At 41.3% G+C, this 23,403-nt stretch overlaps 1 protein-coding gene across 2 annotated transcripts in view; it reads left to right on the forward strand.

Annotated features, from left to right (window-relative positions):
- sgcd (sarcoglycan, delta (dystrophin-associated glycoprotein)) overlaps positions 1 to 23,403 on the forward strand; it is a 240,833-nt gene that overhangs the window by 147,099 nt on the left and 70,331 nt on the right. For both annotated transcript variants that reach the window (XM_072661482.1, XM_072661481.1), the window contains exon 3: positions 20,594 to 20,695. In XM_072661482.1, the coding sequence (XP_072517583.1) occupies positions 20,594 to 20,695 (102 nt within the window). The remainder of the gene's footprint in view (positions 1 to 20,593; positions 20,696 to 23,403) is intronic.

The following is a 23,403-nucleotide window of genomic DNA, read 5'->3' on the forward strand; positions in this document are numbered from 1 at the left end:
TTTGGGACACACTATATGACACAAAATGACTGCGGATTGTGATTGGCTGTTTTGGACGTTAGTGGAATGTCAGCGAAAGCACCCATCTTTGATGATAGGTTGGAAATGATGACGACAAATGGATGGCCATATTTTGTTTTTCAAAACAGATGACCATCTGGACATACGACTGTATGTGTGAGAGTGTGTAGAGGGGTTTAATACCTCTAAAAACAGGTTAATTAATTAACAGGAGAAGTATGGATGGGCAAACTGCTGAAACTCTACTTGCATGATTAAATTCCCCCCCAGCTGCCAGCAGATGAATACTGATTCTATTTATTAAGTAACCAACCATGTGTGGGACAATGCCAAAACATCCCTGCACAGCTGTATAGTAATTCCATCATATGTCCATCAAATCAGACTTAAGTGCTGACGTTTTCACCTCATAAAACCTGCAGAAAACCTTTAAACATCTTTGGTGGAATTGAACAGTCCACATGGATGGCTGCAGGTAAAAAGGATTTTCCGAGCCTGCATAGAGGCGCTAAAAATTCCCCGCTAAAGAGGCTTTTAATGCCTTTTTTAATATCCGCTTCTATGCTGTGACCTCAACAAAATCCAGTTCCATTCTAACAATGCCCCTTGCCCTCTTATTAAGCCTACTCTGACAAACAGGCTTTTCCCCTTAACGTTATTTTCCCCTCCAGCTCGAATATGCAGAGAAATCACTGACCACCACACTCTATTAACACCTGGCCCAAATCCTATCACATCCATTAACACTGCGAACCTCTGGGATGAAAGCAAGGAGTGAATATTCTTTTTGTGGCCGTGCTTCTATCCAGCTTCGTCCAATTTAATCAGATCTGAGACTGTATTCCAAACCTAAATATTACCTGGGAAAATTGTGTCCGAGCCTGATCTGTCCAGAAGACGAAGCTTCGAATCTGATCTTAAAACAACACCATGTAGCATTTTTATCTTAAAATAACAGTCATTTATATTTACATTTAGGGCATTTAGCAGACGCTCTTATCCAGAGCGACTTACAAAAGTACTTCACTATTTACCCAAGAAAAACCTCAGCTAGTTTAAATAGACTAAAAATTCAAAGATACCTCTAAGTTTAGACACTACTAAACACAAGTAAGGTGACCACTCTACTAATCGCCCAAGTATTCTTGGAGGAGGAGGGTCTTCAGTCTGCGTTTGAAGACAGCGAGCGACTCGGCCGTTCGGACACCCAGGGGAAGATCGCTCCACCACTTTGGTGCCAGGACAGAAAAAGCCTGGACGCTCGTCTTCCGTGGATTTTGAGGGATGGCGGGTCGAGCCGAGTCGTACTTGAAGCTCGAAGGGCTCTTGGTACTGATCAGCTTTTGACCCATTGCCATCAAGTACAGAGGGGCTGGTCTGTTCTTGGATTTGTAGGCCAGAGTCAAGGTTTTGAATCTGATGTGGGCAGCAGCTACAGGAAGCCAGTGAAGAGAACGCAGCAGTGGAGTGACATGGCTGAATTTAGGTCAACAGCCAACAGTCAAAATCATGTTGACGCTCCACTGACCTGTAATAAGGAGAACAGCACTCTATCCGTCCCATTCTGGGCTGGGCACGCTTCTAACTACACTATGTAACTTTAGTGAAGCTGGGATAGTGCAGGATAATGCTTGTAAGGCATATTTGTGTAAAATGCTGTAATATCACGCTTCCTCCACTTTTAATGACCTGAGCAAGCCAAATACACACACAAAAAAAAACCCATGAATGTACGAAACCACCAAATCTGGCAGGAATAGTCAAGTCCTGCTGGATTCCGACTAAATTATTATTATTATTTATTTTTATTTTTTTTATTGTAGTCCAGTAGTTTCCTAAGCACGTGTACTTCAACGAACCTCCCTTCACTTCCACCACTTGAGTATCCTGGATGTCAAGGGTGGCCATGCTCCTCCGAAGCCCGCTAGAAGTTCCTTTAATTTCCCAGATGTTCGTTTTGTAAGAAAGTGTCCTCATAGGCCCGAAGAGAAAGTGGAAAACATCAAGCCCCAAGCTGTGTCTCTGCTGCACTGAAGCACATCTGAAACCGAGAAAGTGCAGTGGAACTGATTGTGGTCTTGGCAGCAAATAGCCCAGTGTGCATTTGATAAAAGCAAGATGAAGCTACATTTCTCCAAGCGGCCTCCCAAGAAGATAGGGCCTGGTGGTATTAAAAGATGTCTGAGAAGAAGAAAAAACATGATTCTCATTGAACTCCCAGTCTTGTCTGCACAGGAGCATGCTCAGTGAAGGAGGAGAATGACTGTTCTCCACGCTGCTGATAGTGCTAGCCTGTAATGCACGTTGCATGGGTAGCAGATGCTCACTCTGCTGCTGTTTTATTGCGCTAGAATAGACTGCTGGCCAATGCAGTAATACACCATGTATGTAAATAGTGTGGTGTGGTGTGCTTTCTGAAATTGCCCCATTATGTCTTGTTCCAGTACAGCTACTACCTACCATCACTTATTCAACAGTCATTGCGAAATTAATGAGTGAAAGGGTGACTGTAGTCCGTTAGCAATGGAATCATTTTATCTGGTGGTTCTCTGGATCTGTCACTACAAGAAATGCTGCGCTCACATGCCCTCCCTTCCGCAAATTCTGGGAGGCTGACGCAACCCTGGTGTTCTTTTGTTCTGTCATGGGCTTCAATTAGCAGGCAGGGCCTTGGGCATGCTTCTGCTCTCTGTGGACAAACATAAATGTGGAGGGCAAAGCACAGCGCCTTTGTTCCTTGAAGAATACCCTTCCATTGATCAAGCCTTTGTTTGTGTCCATGAAAAAAAAAAAGATTATGCATTATGAAAGGCAGAAAACGAGAGTGGAGAAGCAGCCAGGGTAGGTCAGAGTGCCTTTGAAATCTGCGATCAAAGCCTAAGCAGGGCTCCCTGCGGGCGCAACGGTTAACCCCTACATGTTAAGAGCAGGCAGGGGGGCGTGGCCTGCATACCGCAGGGGGTCATCCAGCCAGGGCTGTGTTCAGTTACTGCTCATACGCGAGTAAATAAAACTGACGTCTAGTGGCGACTGCACTGTGATACATATTTACACATTCCAGAATACGCGAGTGGGGATATCTTGTCCCAAATCAAACCCGCAAGCAGCACTTGAGAAGTTCATGAATGATTAGAGAAAAAGGGCAGACAAATGGAGACAGCAACTCCAATAAGGTTTTTATGAACAGCCCAGAAGTCTTTCAGACTGGCAAAACACTTCATTTCAATGCTGATTTACTGCAAAGAAACTCGCAACCCCAAGGACTGTCCCTCCATGACCCAGTCGGGTATAAGTGCTGGGTTAGACATAAAGGGAAAGCAAAAAATGCTGCAGTGCTGTCATGTCTGCTCCATCCCATCCTGTCTCCTCTAACGTTTAGCACACCTATTTTTGATTTATGCAGAGTCTATTTGAGCCATTTGTAAAGACTTAGTAACATGTCTTATTATTAACCAACTTTATAAACGCAACCAATTTAGCAAACAAACAAAAAACAGCAAACTTACACAATTGTCTACACATGCCATGCCTGTCCCTGTTGTCATGTCTGCCTTTGTTTGATTTTGCCTCTGTTTGTGTCTTGTCTGCTCTGGCCACGCCTGTCCTTTAGTGTTCCACCAGTGTCTCCTTTGTAGCCACGCCCCCTTGTTAGTCCCAGGTGTTCCTTGTGAGTCTCTTGTTAGTGTCTGTATAAGTACCCTTATACACCCTTTGTTTTAGTCATCCCTTGTCTGGTCTTGTGCATGTGTGTGGTTGTGCATGTGCATGTGTGTGCGCTAAAGTTCCTGTTCCTGCGTATGTATTCATGCCAGTTCACAGTTTGTTGATTTGGCCTGTTTGTGTGAGTCTGATGTTCTTTATTTTGCTTCATCAGCCTCTGTCTCGTGACAAACCGTGACAACAAAATAGTGGATGGGTCCATTAATGTATGAAATCTAAAATCTTCAGTCTTAGCCACGAAGCTAATATAGCTAACACGTTAACCATTCAAATAAAATGCAGTGGTAATAGAGCCTCTTTCAGTTTTAAGCAAGTTTACTCATTTTGAACAAACACCTCTTAAAAATGTACCCAGATATTTTTTTATTAGATATTAAAATTCTACTCATACTACTCCACTCTAACATTTCTACTACTTGAAGAAATAACAGCTCACATAAGTTTAAACCAACATGGAGACTTTATTTCATTGAAATTTACTTCATTTACCAGGGATGTAGGGAGGTACCAAGACTTCCTTTTGGAGCTTTTTTTTGCATAATTTGGGGGCATCATAGAGCCACTATCAATAGGCAGGAGACTCCAGAGCTTCCAGCAGAGGTAGAATGACTGACTTCAAAAAGGTGAGGCAATACTTTTCCCAGGGTAAAGACAATTGTAAAGAACCCAGAGAGAGCAAGGTCAGTTATGCTATTCTGGACTCCTGGCCATGACTGACTTTGGCATCAACAAGGATAGAACTCCCAAAGATAGGCTTGAACCACTAGTCATCGGCCCTGCTCCTGACAATCTACTTTCCTGCAGGTTTCACCACCACCAAGTCCTCAAAAAGCAAATGAGGTGTGTTAGATTTGGGTTGGAGGATCTCCAGGAGGCAGGCTGGTGGCCACTTGCACTGGGGTTTTGATTAAACTCAACATTTATAGTTGAGCATTTTTTTTTACATGGAAAAAATACTTCACAGGTGACTTGGCTTTCACTGCTGTTGTTTAGCCATCCAACATACTTTAGTCCTCTTTTACAGACATTCACATTATTTGGCCACACCGGCCTCATAGCTCCAGTGCAAAACCAAGGGAATGCACTGTCAGAACTGTAACGCTTAGCACACTTGGAGTGTGACCTTAATTAGTGGCTGTGGAGGAGCAGGCATGGCAGGTGGTGCAATTGTTGAAGCTCTCGGTTCAAAAAGGACCCATGCATGTGGAGTGACGACTGTGTCAGGATTGCTTTCCACATGCCTGTCTTTGCTTATGCATGCATGACGGCAGTATGCGGTTTCCTTCCCATACGTTTCCCCTTACCCCAAATGTGGCAGTACTTGCTTTATATGAAAAACATATTTCTTTAGGTTTACACTGGAGCTTCAAGGCTAGAGTAGCTAAGAAACAATGGCAGTATGTCAGACAGTGTCAGAAACTAAATGAGCAAGTGTATTTGAGATTCTTGAACAGCTTGCCATGACTTAGGGCAGGTTGTAGTAACGTTAGCTTTTGTCATCGACCTTCTGTTTGGCGAAATAACATTTCTTTCAATGGGATTCACTGCAATGAGCGATTTAGCATTGGTCACTTCCTAATTTAAACTTTCTGAACTAAGTTCATGACCATTAGAGCACTTATTTCAGCTACACTGACCTTCTAAAGTGTCAGCCCTGCTCTGAAGACCAAAAGCAGACTAATTTTAGTATGAGCATGACCGTCTCTTGGCCAATGGCTGTAAATAAGCTAATAAAAGAGAATCAGTCTGTATCTCCCAGTAAACACAGAGAGACTGTAGCATCGTCTCTATTATGCTGTACTGTACTGTAATGAGTACATAATGATCAGGAATAATTGTATTCACTGTTTTGCTTTACTGTTTATGGTAGCTGCATTAACCGGCCAGTTAATTGCTAAGTTACTGCCAAGCTATGCCAGCTCAACATGCAAATCAGCTCACTGCAGTAGTCCTGCACTTTTTTTTTGCTGCCACTGATAGTGTAGCACTGTGCTCTCGCCAGTATCAGGTTACTGAATATAATTATTTACTGTGTTTTTACTGTTTATAGTCGGCAATGATATAAATTAGGTGACAGCACCAAAAAAGAGGACTTTTTGGTGGCCTTTAGGTCTAGTCATCGTCATGCCCATTTCACAGGGCAGCACAGACTACAAAAGTTCAGTGTGACTGACTGTGGCTTTAGACCTGCAGATTGCTTAATGCTTACTGTTGGAGGTATGAGTTTCTATTACTTAGTAGCTACATTAGCTTCCTAGCTGTAGGGTAAAACATACTTTGACAGCTTGCCTTTTAGGGGAGGTGGGAAATTGTGTATATATGAAATATGATACTATTTCTCACTACTGTTTTAAAATGGATTTGTACAGTTTACAGTTAGAGTTTAGAGTTTCAAGGTAGTTTAAATACTTACTTTATTCTTTAAAAAGTTGTTATTTCTCTCTTCAACTCTTCTCTGAACCAAACCCCAAATACAGCATTTTACCTTTTCTGCTGAAATCTCATCGAACATATCTCCATTTAGATTGCTTTTGTATAATGTACAGCCATTGTTTATCTAAAAGCTTCTGTATGGGTGAGCATTGCTTGCAAATTCTTCAAATTTTATTCTCAGCTCCTTTAGATTAGAGATCTATTATTTATTCTTATTCCCATTTTCTGGGGGAGCAAGATTGCTTTCTCTATTTTTGTATCGGGGAGGCTAAAAAGTTGTGGGATTTGGGGTGCCTAAAATATTCCACTTGATGCTGAATATTTAGAGGGTCCTTGGTTGTTTCTCCAGATATGACAGAAGATGCCAGATAGCTTCAGATGTCTTCATCACTTTGATAGCAAAATGATCTCTTTTCCTCTAATTAGCATCATTATTCGCAGTAAACCTACATAACTCATTGCGACCTGTTTACAAAAATGCTCAGCCTTTTTTCCCTGCTTCTCTCAGAACCCACTGTGGAAAATACGCCATGCCTTTTATTACATTGTAAACATTGTACTTTCCCTGAGGGGAAAAGACCTTGAAAGCTGAGGCAGGAGTATTCATCCTCTAGGCTGGAAATTCCAGACATCTTGTAGTGTATAGTGAGAGATAACTGTAATGAAGGTTGAATTAGCTTTTGAACGTATCCTTGCCTATAACAAAAGGACATCTAATATCTGTAGCAGCTAATGGAAAGCTAATGCACCCAAAGTACAGCAAAGTAGGTGAGCTTTGTTGTCCACCAGCTGTTAGAATTTAAAAGTAATGTCCATTGAAAATATGCAATGATTTAAAAGAGGAGGATCAAAATGAAGGTGAGCGAGCCTTGCTCCAGCCTAGACTGGACGCTTTTATCTATGAGGATTAGCGCCAACACTGGCACAAGCATTATGAATGTGGTGTGTGCAGAGATTATCAAGCTGTCAGCAAATGCCTTTGAATATTTTATGCTCTGAAAGCTCATGGCAAAGTTTGAGGCTCGACAAAGTGAATCTTGTAAAATATATATCATTTCATGTGAAACTGCGGTCTCAGAGGACTTCCGCACTGATGTGTGCTTGTTTGGGGTTTAGTATGTGTATTTGTAAGTGAGCAGAGGGCGTAATGAGAATAGTAGGAGAAAAGGAAATCATGTTTCCATTGGCTTTTTGTCACTGACACACTGCCGCGAAAACCTTGCGTCTCTGTTGTTGCCTTTACATTATCTTGAAATGTCATGAGGAATGGACTAATAGAAATGCTCCAAACTGACTTATAAATAATGTGTTTTTACACTGACTTCAATTGAACGTTTTGTCTTTGTCATGGCGGGTTAGGCCAGACACAGAGGGATGAACACTCGCAGAGATGGACTCAATGGACAAAGTAGTTTATTAACCAAAACAAGACAAACAAAAGGGGGCAAGTGAGACAAAAAAGGCAGCAACTAAAGGCCATAAATGTGAACAGTGATCACCATAACCAGAACATGGCAAACAAGAAGGCGAAAACAAACCGACCTGAGACCAGCTGGGGAACCAGCTACTAGACAAGAGCGGCTAGGCCGACCCAACCTGGAACTGCTGCGTGGCAGAGGGTCGCCTAGCTGAAATGAGAGTCATGGGAATCTTTCCGTGGATAGCGAGCGAACCTCGCTGGAAGCTCAAACCTCTGGGTAGATTGCTAGCAAATGCCAAGTCGAGCAGAAGCTGACCTAAACACTACGTGGAAACAGATGGGAACCTCTCGGGCAACCTTAAGGTTCCTTAACCATAAACCATATAATTCTTGGCATGGAACAGAGTGTCGACGCCCCTTAAGTACCCCCAGCCTCAGGTGAAATGCATGAACTAAACAAGACATGATAACCCTGAACCAAAACATCTGAACATGAACAAAACACTGAACTGAACATACATGAACGCAAATGAACAAGAACCGAGTTTTAGAATCATACATAAATGGAAATACAAAACAAAAGTCCTTCTGTGAGCCTGTGGGGGAGGGCGCAATACCGAGGGGCTCACAGTCTTCTCCAGTTCTTGCCATTTTGGAGATTGGATGATGGCATTGTCACAAAGCAGCTTTACAGAATCAGTAAGAGATCAACAAGACATAAAAAACATAAAACCCCCAGTTAGAAACCCAAAGGCTACAGAGGCAGGGAAAAATAATAATAATCCTAATATAGTGTAACTAATATAATCATAGAGATGGGAGTAATATATAAATAGATAGAAATAGAGTCAGAGAAGAGTAGTAGTGTGGAGAATTGTACATTATGCTACTTGACTGACCCCTGTTTGTAGCTCATGGGTATTTTTACACTGGGGTCACCAGTCTTATCCGCAAATGGCCAGATTTCAGTGAAGCAGGAGCACACCTCACATAACTACTCAAGTGCCCCTGCTTGATTAGAATAAAAATCTGAAGCCACAAAGCCTTAAAGTACTTCTTGAAGTCACTCCAGATTACAGAGTCTGCTCAATGCTTTAAATTTAGACACAAGGGTATTATGTTACGTTAATATTAATAACGCTGATATTTTAACTGTATTATATCCCTTATTTCAAATAAAGTCCACCTGTTGCCTGTTGTGTGGTTATATATATAACAAACACGACAAGACAACCAAGGCAACACCATTTGCTTCCGTCTTTAACCCATCCATGCAATGAACACACACACATTCACACTAGTGATAAACCAAACACAGTCACCATGAGCACACATGCCCGGAGCGGTGGGCAGCCATCGCTGCGGCACCCAGGGAGGGTGCTTAGAGAGGGTAAAGGGCCTTGCTCAAGGGGCCAACAGTGGCAGCTTGTCAAGCCCAGGTATCGATCCCACAACCCTGTCATCAATTGCCTGATGCTCCAACCATTGAGCCACTGCTCAGTTGTTTGGTGCTAATTTAGCATTTTCCAACCTCTCTTCAAATCTAGTGGTGTGGTGTGCTTTCTCTGCTGGGGAGTTATACCCCAGTCTGCCATGTGGAGGGCAATGTTGTTAGCCACTATGCTACACCAACAGCATGCAGCAAAACAGAAGTCAACTAAAAGGCATTGAAGAGTCATTCATGTTCCACTTTAATACAAATCAGGGCAGGGAGCAGTTAAGAGGAGAATTTATAAATTCACAAATTTGTGACATTACAAAAACAATGAACTCAAAAATCAATGTTTTTTCAACCTTTCTAAAAATGTTTTGATGTTATTGGCCCTTTATCGACAACTACCTCACACCCTGTATCTAGTACAGCATGATTATGAAGGTGGTGCTGACAGAATGGGTTATCCTCTCATCAAATTGCTTCCATCTTCTTTCATGGGAGGAACCAAGACTCACAAGGAGACCCACCCTCCTCTGACCTGAACTATTTATGACTGATTGATACAATCCTTGCATCTCGGTTGTTGCCATTACATTATCTTGAAATGTCATGAGGAATGGACCAATAAAAATGCTTCAATTGAAAGTTTCTTCTCCATTTCTTACCATTTTGAAGATTGCAGCTTTACAGAATCAGTAAGAGATCAACAAGACATAAAAACATAAGACCCCCAGTTAGCAACCCAAAGTCTTCAGTGGCAAGAAAAAACTCCCTGTATCTAGTACAGCATGATTATGAAGATGGTGCTGACGGAATGGGTTATCCTCTCATCAAATTGCTTTCATCTTCTTTTTTATGCTTGGTAGTTTGTAATATGCCATAAACACACAGTGATTGCCCCCAAAACTGTCTTTTATTTAGAACACCCACTTCTCCCCTCCTTCTTCACTGCAAACTCTCAAACTATACCCTGTACCTTTGTACTTCGTGTTTGGAAACTTGAACCGGCCAGGAATACATAAGTAAAAGCTCAGAAAGGCAGAGAGGTGACCCACTACTTCAAAACACAGGTTTTTGTCTGTGCATAGAAGACACTCATTTCTGCGCTACAGAATCTATTAAGTCCTTGGAACAGACACTCTCCTTTGATGTTGTTCCTCGAAGAAAAAAAACAAAAAAAAAAACACAATGCCATTCAGTCTACCTCTGTCCAGATTCAATAAAGCCATGCATGAGGTGGACAGCAGGTCGTAAGTTTTCCATTGTTTTTATTAATACAGGATCCTAGGACCCTGATCGACTGCCCTAGATGCAGAGGGGGAACACAGGCCTTGTCGTAAATGTCTTTTGACAGTGTGCATCCCAGACGTGGTGGACCTGAGCATGGTTTGGTCAGTTCTTTATTCTCTAAGGGAAGACGTGGCAGTGAGGGAGAGAGAGTGTCATGAGCAGCTGTCCTTCAGTTGAGTGGTCACGTCCAAACAGGGGCAGGACACTGCGGCTTGTCAACAGGCCTGCCACTCAATGTCCACATGCTCACTTGTCAATCTAGGGAAGACTGCAGAGACAAGGTGCACCTGCAGAGAGAATGTCCCTGAAGCTCCATGTCTGCTTCACTCTCTGACTTTTTCGTATGTTGAGGGTAATAGACAGTGACACCAGCTTCAGTGATTATTCCGGATCTGCGAGGAACTGTTCTGTGATATTTTGGACCACTTATTGTTTTTCAGTCATTTTAGACAGTTTAGACTGTGATTCAGTGTTGTTTTCATGCAAAGAAGAGTAAAATTCCTGTAGAAAACCACTAACACAGTGCCTCTACAAGAAGATGCCTTCATGTCACACATCCTAGCTTTGAAAGCTGGGGTCGGAGCACAGGGTCAGCCATGCTATGGTGCCCTTGAAGCACAGAGGGTTTTCAGAGGGTGCTCAAGGGCCCAATAGTGGTATCTTATCAGACCTGGGTATGGAACCCACAACCCTGTGATCAATCAAATGCCCTAACTTTTGACTTGAACCTTCCAGTAACGTAGAGTACAGTGACATATGCAAATTAGGACACCTATTATTTGTTTTGAACTGCAGCAAAATACAATATCATACAATAGAAAATGTGTATTACCCTTTTTATTTTTAATTTCAATGTATTCACTAGCCACTAGAGCCACAACTAGGTTTCTGTCCATCCCGCAATGGTACAGAGTGGGCGGGCGAAGGCTTTATCTTAAACGTGTAAGGCTAGCCAGTACATCTTTTCAAACAGCTGCTTATGCAAGGTCATTGGACAGCTGAATGCTAACTGTCAATTCTGTTACGTGAGCTAACAGAAACCTGTGTTGACTAACACCAAGCTGCCAGCTGAGTGATGGAGGAGAGGGAGGGCTACTGGTCTTAATCACCCAGAGAGAGCTAAGTCAATAATGCTTTCTTAGATGAACTTGTGATCTCACTGAAAATAGCTCTAATGCTTAGACAGTTATGCAACACAGGAGTGCTAGAGTTTTGAGATTTTTTGTGGTGTGTGCAGTCTAGTTTTGCTATTATCGTCTTCGTTGGACATCACAACAACAGAAAAGGTCAATATTGAATTGATAGCTGAACTCATAGCAACTCAGTAGTAACTCAAGCTTTTCTAAAGCATGTTTTTGAATGATCACAGCATATGTGACGATTCTTTACTTAACTTTCCACAGGCAAACCCTTAGTTTTTTAGCATTTCTGCTTGTGGAGTAATCACACAACCTGGTCACTGTCAACATTAAGGCTGTGAAGGATCTTCTGGTCAACAGTAGTACTTGGCACAATTTGATCTCCACTAATGTCCACTTTAGCTCAGGCAGATGCAGCATGCTTGCACTGCCTAGACTCACTGTGCACATATCAATCACTGTTCAGGGTCTGTTCAGCTCAGCAATCCTATAGGAGGCCCGGGGCCATCCAGCATGGTCCGAACTGATATGAAGTTAATAGGAAATCCATAAGTGCTGACAGTGATGACTGGTGAGGGAGAACAGTAACGAAGGGTGGCTTGTCTATCTAGGTCAGCTCAAGCACAAGCAGTGTTCGTGTTTATTCACCTGCCTAATTAAACACGACAGACGCCTCTCCATCTCCTTCGCTATCCAGCTCTCGCACTGTACCTTCTCCTATCTTCACACTTCCAAGCGAAGCCACTTTTGGCAATGATGGATCGTCTAGCAGTGGCTCCACTGACTTCCAAGAGTGAGATGAAATCCGGAGCATCGCACATACCGAAAGGCAAAACGCAATACTGCCAATAGCCATCTGCGTATAGTACACATGCAGAGCTGTGACGGCATGGCAAGCTTCTTACTTCGAATCTGAGGGTATTTTTTTGGCCTTTTTCTCCGTCTACTTGCTTGAGAAGGTGCATTACTTTACAGGAACATGTGGACCACCAGTCCATCACACTGGAAAATCTTGTCTTTTTTGTACAGAATTCTACTAGACCACATTTTGTATGCTTTGTGCAGTTCACAATAATCTCAAAAATCATAATTTTCAACAATTTACTATCAAAGTGGTCTTTTTATTATCAGTAACACTGTTATAAGACATTCATCATAAAAAAATATGTTTGTTAAACCTTTAGCCCCTTTATTTGTCTTCTCTGAAACCATGCAGTAGTGCACCTCTGGCATTTTCCGAGTTAAGTGATAAGCTGTGCTTTTGCATTATTTATAATCACAACCCCACTCACAGATAGATTACATGAAGAGGGATGAGACATTGGTATGCTAATTAATTTTGTAATCCCTGGCTAAATTTGAATGCTGCCTCATAATCTCAGTGCCCAAGAATCAGACTAAATGCATTCTGGCGGAAACATCAACAGCTCCACTGAGAGAAACCACATGCCTAGTCATCCCTTACTTCCTTTCCTTACTTCCTACCTTTTAAAAGAAAATTATCTCTTTATGATAAGTGGACAGCCATGTAAGTATTTCCTGAATTCCTTATTAAATGTAAGACATAGAAGATATAAATAGAATGTCAGGGTGATAACTATACCTGCGTAATAACTGTTGTTCTCTATACTAGTGTTTCAGTTAGTGTCCCTAATATTCCAATTGTGATTTTGGGGGCCACTGTTTGGCCCTTATGAGCATATCTGTCCACTAAGTAACCATCTTGGCGGATATTTCCTGTCATATGAGATCAGGCTCCTGTCTACTTGAATCAGGAAAAACATATGAATGTGAAACTGAAAGCTAATCAAGCATTTTGAAAATGTAAAAATGTAAAAGAGCAAAATGTGTGGTCTTATGGTTGTTTCATCTACTATGCATCCACATATGTCCATAATAAAGGGAGCAAAAAAAGACAAAACCAGCATTCCTTTTTCCTTTTTCTATCGTTCTCTGGTTTAAAGACCAACACAGTAGTACCCTAAATCTGTGCTTGTGACAAAAAGTGTAAGATGTGACAAGCCGGACAGGCCTAACTGTACACTGTTGTGACCTTACCAACAAGATCGTGTCCCATTTCTAAAACATGCCATAGCACAGTTCACAGGACTAGACTAAACACCTTTTCTTCAATACAGAATAACAGCAGCATTGAACTAAATACATGCCCCACTGCTCAAGACATTAGTGTAATTCACAATTACACCACTGCTGTAAATACAAATTGCTCCTTAAGCACAGTCTACTTATTAATTAAGCTATAAGAAGCATTTGTTCACATGCTGGGAGAGACAGAGGCAGCATCTGAAGTAAGAGAACCATGTGGACTAACAAGGCAGAGTAATATTGCAGGATTTTATATGAATAACCTCATGCAGCATTACGTTACAATGTTACATAGTGCTGCAGCAGCGTCAAGGCCCCATGTGGCCATTCTTTCTATTACAGTCAAAACACCATAAGCATGATGAAGATGTTAATTTAAGGGAATATTTCTAAATAATGTTGCTTTAACTTGATAAATTCAGAAATTAGTGTTATTGTGCCCTTAAGGAAAGTCACATGCTGTATAGGCTAGTTGTTGATAAGGATTCTGGCAATACGAAATCCATGCTGGGCATTATGGGCTATTTTATTTATATTTCAAACAAGTGATGCTCTGACTAATTTAACATTGAGGACCCACCTATTGGTTCACAGTCTCCCTCCAATGCCTGTCTAAAATAAAACAGACAAGACTAATAGCATTTTGCTTTTTTTTTCTAATGTCAGGTCAAAAACAAATGGCTCAAATTACTGAGGCAAGATGATTTCTCCCCAGGTGGTGAAGCCACACGCTGCCTCAGAGAAATGCTCCTCTGACACCGACATTTATGAAGCAGGGAAATTTCACGGTAAGATTCCCCTCCGACTCATGCTGCTGTGACTTACTGAGTGGCCATCCGTTCTGGGTCAGTGCTGCTGGGCTGCGTGGATACAGCACATTGAACATGGAGACAGAGGATGAGGAAGAGTCTGCCACGTAGCCGCAATGCAAATGCACACTGTCACTGAGGCGATCTTGGCTTTCACAGCCAGTGTGGCTGTTGACATGGTTTGTTTTTTGGTTGCCACATATGCCCCTTATTCTTGGAGACGTGGTGTGCATGCTGCCTCTAAGGTTTATGGCTTGAAGCAAAGGGGATGCACATTAGGTATACAGTACATATCATATGAATTCAGAGCATGTTGGGCCCTTGCTCTAACTGACACGGCCCTGCCGAGGAAAGACACACATGCTTTTTCTGATGGCACCTTTCCCTAGTGTCACTCTGAATGTAGGAGATTGTGTCAGAGCCTCTTTTAAAGGGCTCAATTTCCACTTCTAAGGTTGCGTATGGCTTCTTACATAACTAGTTTCCAACATCTCTTCATGCTTATATGCCTATATATGTGAAAGACCTCTGTTGTGATTGGCTGCCTTGTATTGTAACACATTAAAATCACTCCAAATTGGAAAACATTAAAAACACAGATCTTTTTGGACTCGGTCATGTTACTCCCTCTTGGGCTCCCTCTACAGCTGGGGAGTGTAATTCACATTTACACCACTGCTGTAAATACAAACACCTACACCTTGAACACGGTCCTTGTTTATAGCTGCATTCAATGTGCATTCATTCACATGCTGGGAGATACAGAACAACTCATCTTTTTGGACTAGGACTAGGTCATCTTGCTCTCTCAATGAAAAGGCAGGGGGATTTATGCCACAGCTTTACAAACCTTTCCTAAGTTGTGTTGGTCTACCTGAGAGCTGCAGCAGTAGCATCCCTCTCTCTCTTCACTATGTTTACATATGTGCACCTGAGGGGCACTCCGTCCTACGACATGTTGTAAGTCAAACTAGGCACTAGGTTGTGTCGCTGTTCTTCGGTTCTTCGATTATGTCGCACTACACAGCCTTTCAGTTTGCCATTCACAATGCTTATATTGTGGGCCTGATGCTGAAGAATGTGTCTGCTCCAACAAAATCATGTCAGAAATGGGCCGAATTTGTATATCTGAACCCGGCATAAGGATCTGTTTTTAAGTAAAGAACAAAGCACTTTTGCAAGACTGACCTGACAAGACATCTGCTAAATGCCAGACATGGCACTGAAATGTAATGAATTCCAGATTCCCTGTGATTGCAGCTTAGTATTCCTGGTATTCCTGCCTGCACCCAATGATTCTGGGACATTTCAACTTCAGCTTTTTATATAAATTGTGAAGATCCTCTGCCTGTCTTCCACTTCGGAAACATCTTGGGTGTCTCCCCTGAAAGTCACATCTGCTGATAATGGAGGGTGCCACTTTGGCAGGCCCCCCTTGGCCTCCACCTAACATGTGCACATGCCCAGGCGTGCATACACACACATGCATGTGCACACACACTCTGTGGCGTGCAATAAATATCAGGACTCCCCACCCTGTGACAGCGGTGGTGGTGGGGATGTGGTGAGTGGAAATCAATTTACTCCTTGATGCTGCGTAAACTGTGGCACGGTGCTTTCACTCAGACACACCTGAGAGTTCCCAGCCCTTTCTGTCAGCCGCCCGCATGCCCGCCTGAATTATTCATGGCACGCCACTCCTCTCTTTTCCCCACACTCCTTTCTTCTCCTCTCCTCTCTGCTCCTCTCCCACAGTCCCTCCATTCTGTTTGGTTTGGGCCTTTGAAGAAGCTGGAAAGATTTCTGTTACTATTGCATGTCTCTCGCTCTCGCTCTCTCTGCCCCCCTCCCCCCACCCCACCACCACCACCACCACCAAAAAGTCCCAACCCACTGGGGTTTGCTTCCAACCTCCCTCGCAGCCTCGTCAGCTGCTTGCACTGAATGCACAGCGAGAGAGCGGCTCACACACACACTCCATTCCCCAGACACACACCATGGCGTTATCACGATCACTGGCGGCTCCCCAGCCACATACCCTAGCACATAAAAGCAGCACATAGTTACATTCGCTCTTCACTCACGTAGTGCATTGAGAAAGTAAGCGAAACACAGCCGTGCAATAGTGTGCCATGCAGACAAGTGCCAGGGTGATGCTGTGCTCCAATTAGGAACATTCTGGCTGAAAATCTGGCCCCTCTGACCGCTGCAGCCGATTGCAGAGACATATGCTAGAACGGAGGCACGGGTCAATCTGGCGCTTTGATTCGAATGCAATGCTCAATCTGATGATGAAAAGACGGTCAGTTGGAGCAGGATTGGCCGACAAGTAGGGGCACGCCATGGCCAAAGATTATCTGTGCTCCAGAGGCTTCTGACTTCAAAGCCTGGAGCCCTGAGAATGTTCAGCATGAATATAATGCTGGAAATGGCTCTGAACCGCTATGTGTATGTAACCCAGCCTATGCTTACTATACTGCTTCTCACATTTAAAAGAATAATTCAGCAAAAAATCTAACTGACAGTTTTACCCTCACCACGGATCAGGCATGGCACTGTATGTCTGAAGTCTAAAATTTGCTGCCTTTAGTTTTATGCTGGAAAGCTGCTTTGGATGGAGCTGCACTTATTTCACATCGTATTTATTAGTTATTGGCAGACATGCGTTTGAGCTCTGATTTTGTGCCCTGTGTGGCTTTATGTATGTACTGGAACAATATCTTGCTTACACAGCTGATAGTTCTAATGCTACTGTTGCTTAGCAACAGGCAGAAGCACAGCCCAAAGCAGTCTTCGAACACAGTGGTGTGAACATTCATTTTCTGCCTTCAGCCCCCTAAAACTAGCAAGCAGAGCTGCCCTGATTGACATCACACAAAAGTTTTACATTTTTAAGCAGATCTTTGTTAATGAATGCAGTTTAAAGTACAGTAATGTAGTGTACACTGGTGATGAGTATAACATATTAAGCAGGGTTCCTCAACACATCTGGTTAAACTCATCTGTTATGACCTACAGGATTAGATTTGAATAACAGGGGTGGAAAGCTTATGGTCTACCCTGTTTGTGCTCGAATAAGGACCACAATACCATGTCTCCATTGTATACCAACCTTCAGTGATGCAAATTATTGAATTTTGGGTTCGAATTTATGTGGTTTAACTCGCCTGTGGCCCAAAAGTTGCAAACTTTGATTACCGAAGAATAGCCCTGTAGTTACACCTTAGTAGTTACAACTATACATCAACTATACATCAAACAAATACAGCATGGTACATCACACGAGTATCTTTAAAAAAAAGCTTGGACTTTCAGTGTGAAAGCTTGGCTTGGACAGATTAAATGGTTGCAGTCCAATGGGATTGTGAAGTCTTGATCTGCATTTGGTTCATCTTTCCTAAACTGTGGATCAAAGCCTGCGCTAAACAAAGAGCTGCCTCATGCAGCTTATATAAAAAGGGCCTGGACTGTCCTAATATCAAACATGGCTTTTATCTTCAAGCTAATTGTTAAGCTTTGTCTATTAGCCGGTCAGAGTCAGAAATCACTCTTCGCTTGGGTTTAATCACACCTCGTTCCCTCCAGTTAGCACCATTCAGTTCCTAAAGTGCTGTGGATCTGATTAGCATCGTGCTGCGTGCGAAAGCTCTTCACTACTGTGCAGGAGTGAGAACTGTTTGAATAATTGTACTTTATTATGATGCTTATTATTAAGATTATTAAAACGTAATAGGTGCACTTTTCATCAATTACATTTCCAACAGAAATCACATCTGCATTTAGACCTTCCAACCTCAAAGACTAGTAGATTTTTCTCTTTGTCTCTTGTCCAGTTCCTGTGCATTTTGATTTACTGTTTTTATTAAAATATCCAACCAAATTCTATCAGTGTGAAATATAAACTACCCATGATTATGCAAAATATTAAGTATCAGCCATACACTTTAACTGTGCTTTTCTTAATTACTTTCTTTCAGTCACTTTTTATTGAGAGTAAAGCAAAGTAACATAAATGTAAAAATGATGACTAATAGGGTATTCAGGCCATGCCTTTTCAAACGCCCTCAAGTGCCGAGCAATGCACACCACGACTGAATATCTCTTTTAGCCTCTGCAATGCAATTCACCATTTAAAACTATACGTTAAAGTTGGAAAACTGTCAACTTTTCTGATAAACAGTCACAAAAATACAGGATTAAGCATCACCAGTCATTCACATCACTGTGAAACCAGTTTTTGGTTAGTTTCTGAACACTATGAATTGAATTTGTATATCTTGCCTTTTTTGTTTATTTGTATTTTTAATAATAGATTTGATCTATTTATTATATTTAATTTATTTGAAGTGGTCCTTTGCAGATAATTAATAGACTACAGGATTACAAGATTATCAGTAACACATCATAGCAGTAGTGAAGTATCTGAATTTATTGAAGTCAGTATCTGGAAGACTGAAAGTTTGTCCTGACCCTAACTCAACCCAAAATCTAATCCTTATTCTGGCCCTAATCCTAACCATAACCCAAAATCTAAGTCAAGCCCTAATCGTAATCTTAACCCTTACAATTATATTCAACCTAAAATCGAATATTTACCCTCACCCTGACCCCAATCCTGACCCTACCATTAACATCAACCCAAACTCTAATCCTAACCCTGGCCCTAAACCTAACCTTAACCCAAAATCATAATCTTTCAAAACCCTTACAATTTAACCTACAATCAACCTTAATCTCAACCCAAAAAATAATCCTAATCCTAGCCCTAACCTTAACCCAAAAACTAATTCCCTGGGCCTAATCATAATTTTAACCTTAACCTCAATCCAATATCTAATCATCAACCTGGCCCTAATCTTGACCATAATCTTAAACTCAACCCAAACTCTAATAATCATAGCTCTAATTCTTTCTAATCTTTACTAAAGTACTAATGTTCAGTACTTTGTTGCACATTCTCTCTCTTCTTAAGGTCTGTGATTCATAGACGGTGCTGAGTATTTTCTGTGGTAATGCTTTGCCAAGTCTCTAATCTTCAGCCATCTTCAGCTCTTGTTTGTTTTGGGGCCTCTTTCCCCCTGAAGATTTCTCTTCAGCATATGGAGCGCATGCTCAATTGAACTCAGATTGGGTGACCGGCTTTCCATTTTTTACTCTAAAAAACACAAAAGGACTGTCTTAGTTGTATGTTCAGGGTCATTAGCTGCTGTATAATGAAACACTGCCCAATGAGTTTAGAGACATTTACTGAAAACTAAGCAGATGTTCCTGTACACCTCAGACTTCACTGTGCTGTTCCCCTTAGCAGTTAGATCATCAATAAAGACAAGTGTGCCAGTACCTGTGGCAGCCATACATGACCAAGCCATGACCTTCCCAACATCATGTGACTGTGAACATTTCCTTTTTGCTCTTGCCATGACACTGATACAGGTTTATCTTGGTCGCATTTGTCCACAATATCTTTTACCACAATCCTTTGTAGCCTCTGTATTTCTATTAATGAAGTCTTCCGCTGAAAGTAGTCTCTGACAAATACACACAAGGATTATCCTGATGGTTAGTGAGGATTCTGGAGGTCTTCCTTGGCCTACCAGTCTTTTTGTAATTAATGAGCTCACCATAGTTCACACAGTTGATTTTGGTAATCCCAAAGTATGACCGATCTATGTCTCTAAAGATTAATTCTTGGTTTCCAGCCTCATAATAGCTCTTTTCCTTATGTTGAACAATGGCAACCGACTCCAAAGGTGTTTGAAAGCTTAGAAGCAAGTCTAGGTATCTTATGCCTGTACGAATGAAGCAATGGAACAAACCTGAGTAAACAAACACCTGTGAAGCCAAATGTCCCAAATATTATGGTACCCTGAAATAAGGGGGGCTGCGTGAGAAAGTGCTGTGATTTTAACACAATGAAACTGCAATGTATGCAATACCTACCATTAAATTTTGGAATGTTGATTAGACAGGATTCCATAATATTCGCTAAGTTTTAGACTTCCGCTGCTGTGTAAACCCTTTCTCCAGGCATATTTGTGTTCTCAGCATATTAAAATCTGCTAAATCTGACTTAATCAAACTCAAATTGAATGAAAACACCTCCTAAAGATATGCACTGTAAGCAAGGGATGAACGTACACCTATGATATTACTGTTTTATTTAGCCATCTAAAGGATTTTGCACTGACCACCACTTCTCTCTCTCTCTCTCCTTGTTTAGGATGGAATGGGTCACTTGCGAATCACGGAGAGAGGACTCAAACTAGAGGGCGACTCAGAGTTTCTCCAGCCGCTGTATGCCAAAGAAATCCAGTCCAGACCAGTGAGTACACATCAGCCACGGCTGCCAGATACTAACTCACTCGCACCCCGGCCAGACGCAATAATACCACTGAGCATGAGGCGGATGGATGGCTTGATAATGTGTTGGGCGCAGGCCTTATCTCATCTGTCTAACACTAGTGAAACACAGACACTGAGAGCCAATGAAAGCTTGAAGGAGGGAGAGAGAGTGGACGGAATAGCAATGGACTGCTGAGATTAAAAACAACTGTCCACTGGTGATGGGGCCTTTGTAGGCTGCGAAGATGGCCTCTTTGGGCCTATGTGGGCCTCTTCAGTATCTTCTTCAGGATACCTTAAGAGCAACAACTCGAGCACGCCTGACGTGGTACCTTCAAACACCCTGACAGCCTGTGTTAAATATAAAACACACTCCAAAGTGCAGATTGGACTCTAAGCAGCTGGGGAAATGAGAGGGAAAGCTAAGGAGGAAAGTCTGCTCGAGTTTCCCTACATTGTCTTGGTCAGCATTGATGTCCTCTGCGAATTAAATATTCGTGGCATGGATTTCTCCCAGCGCAAGACATGTTATAGTCATAAGAACATGATTTATGCAATAGATCCCTAGCTGCTTGCCGCTATTCATAATTTAGAACTTGTAGTGATCTGGCTCTCCACCATGTAAACACCTCCCTAGGACACCTCTAAATATGACCCATATTTATGAATTCAGATTGCATTAGAATGCACAGTATGGTTTGTTTGGGGTTTTGTGTTGCATAGAGTTTACCATGGACTGCAAAGCATGCAAGTTGTGAATATTGTGAATTATGATAATTTTGCTAGATTGCTAATTTTAATGAAGCAGAAACATTGTGCACTAACATTTTGTGTTTTACAGATGATGAAAAGTACCCTGTTTGAATTAGACATTGGCAATATTAGGAAAATGGCCCATAATTTTAATTTATTGTTTTTATTTATGTGTTTGGAATGAACATTTAGTTAATCAAGCCATTTCAGTGTAAGTAAGGCTCCGGTCCATTTCTCAACTAATTTCTTATCCTAGACTGGGAAAAAAGGAATCCAGTATGAATTAGAAATTAGTAAAATATACCATATTTGTGGAATATTCAGTTTTGTTATAATTATGAAATGATAAGAGAATACTTAGTCAAAGCAAAGACATTTGTACATCCGTGTAAGTAAAGCTCATGTGTTTTTTTGTTTTTTGTTGAATTGCTTGATCTATAGAATGTATGGAAAAGAAAAAGTAAAAAAAAAGTAATTATTAGAAAATAAAGTATTAGAATAAAGTAATATATATATTATGTTATAATAAATACATACTCTTATTATAATAAATATTATACTTTTAATATTATTAAATTGTAAAATATATTTTAATATTATATTATAGCACATAAAAGGTCATATATTCAGTGTATGAATTTTAACAAACTGTAGTGCAAGAAAAAACATCAGTGAACATTGAATGAGGGTAAAGACATTTTGCAGTAACTCAGTAAAGTGGGAGTGGAGAGTCAGTGGACTGGGAAGAAAGTACCCAGTATGAATTAGAAATAGAGTGAAATATACTATATTTGTGGAATATTCCGTTTTGTTATAATTATAAAATGATAAGGGAATATTTAGTCAAAGCATTTTTACATAAGTTTAAGTAAAGCTCAATGATTGATCTATAGAATGTATGGAACGTAAAAAGTAAAGAAAAAGTAATTAATTAGAAATATATATATATATATATATATATATATATATATATATATATACAGTCATGCCCGAAAGTATTCATAACCCTGTCAAAGTTTGACTTAAATTTACTTTTATTTAACCAGAATTATAAAGGCACACAAAAGCCCGCTTGACCTTTGCAAATGCTCATCTGGACAAAGAAGAAGACTTCTGGTGTTCTGTTTTATGGTCAGATGAAACAAAAATTGAATTGTTTGGCCACAATGATGTGTGCACCATTTGGCGTAAAAAAGGAGAAGCCTTAGAATAACATTAGGTTCCCACCACCATGTTTGACAGTGGGGATGGTGTTCTTAGGGTTGCTAAGAACACCATCCCCACTGTCAAACATGGTGGTGGGAACCTAATGTTTTGGGGGTGTTTTTCAGCCAATGGATCAGGGAACTTGATCGCAGTAAATGGCACCATGAAAAAAGAGCAATACATCAAGATTCTCAACAACAACATCAGGCAGTCTGCAGAGAAACTTGGCCTTGGGAACCGGTGGACATTTCAGCACGACAACGACCCAAAACACACAGCCAAAGTGGTGAAGAAATGGTTAGCAGACAAAAACATTAATGTTTTGCAGTGGCCCAGCCAGAGTCCTGACTTGAATCCAATTGAGAATCTGTGGAGGGAGCTAAAGATCAGGGTGATGGCAAGGAGACCCTCGAACCTCAAAGAGTTGGAGCTCATCACTAAAGATGAATGGGCAAAAATACCAGTGGAGACATGCAAAAAGCTGGTCAGCAATTACAGGAAGCGTTTGATTGCTGTAATAGCCAATAAAGGCTTTTCTATTAATTATTGAGAAGGGTATGAATAATTTTGGACATGCCACTTTTTGTTCAAATGTGTATAAAAGCTGAGAAATATTTTTTCCCACAATGATGCCTCTTGTACATCATCGTGTTATCTCCTGGGAGATGCCTGTGTGATTTCCAGGCAAAAATATAATTTCTGGTTAAAAAAAAAGTAAATTTAAGTCAA

This window comes from Salminus brasiliensis, chromosome 18 (genome assembly GCF_030463535.1).
Source record: "Salminus brasiliensis chromosome 18, fSalBra1.hap2, whole genome shotgun sequence".
Classification (NCBI taxonomy): Eukaryota; Metazoa; Chordata; class Actinopteri; order Characiformes; family Bryconidae; genus Salminus; species Salminus brasiliensis.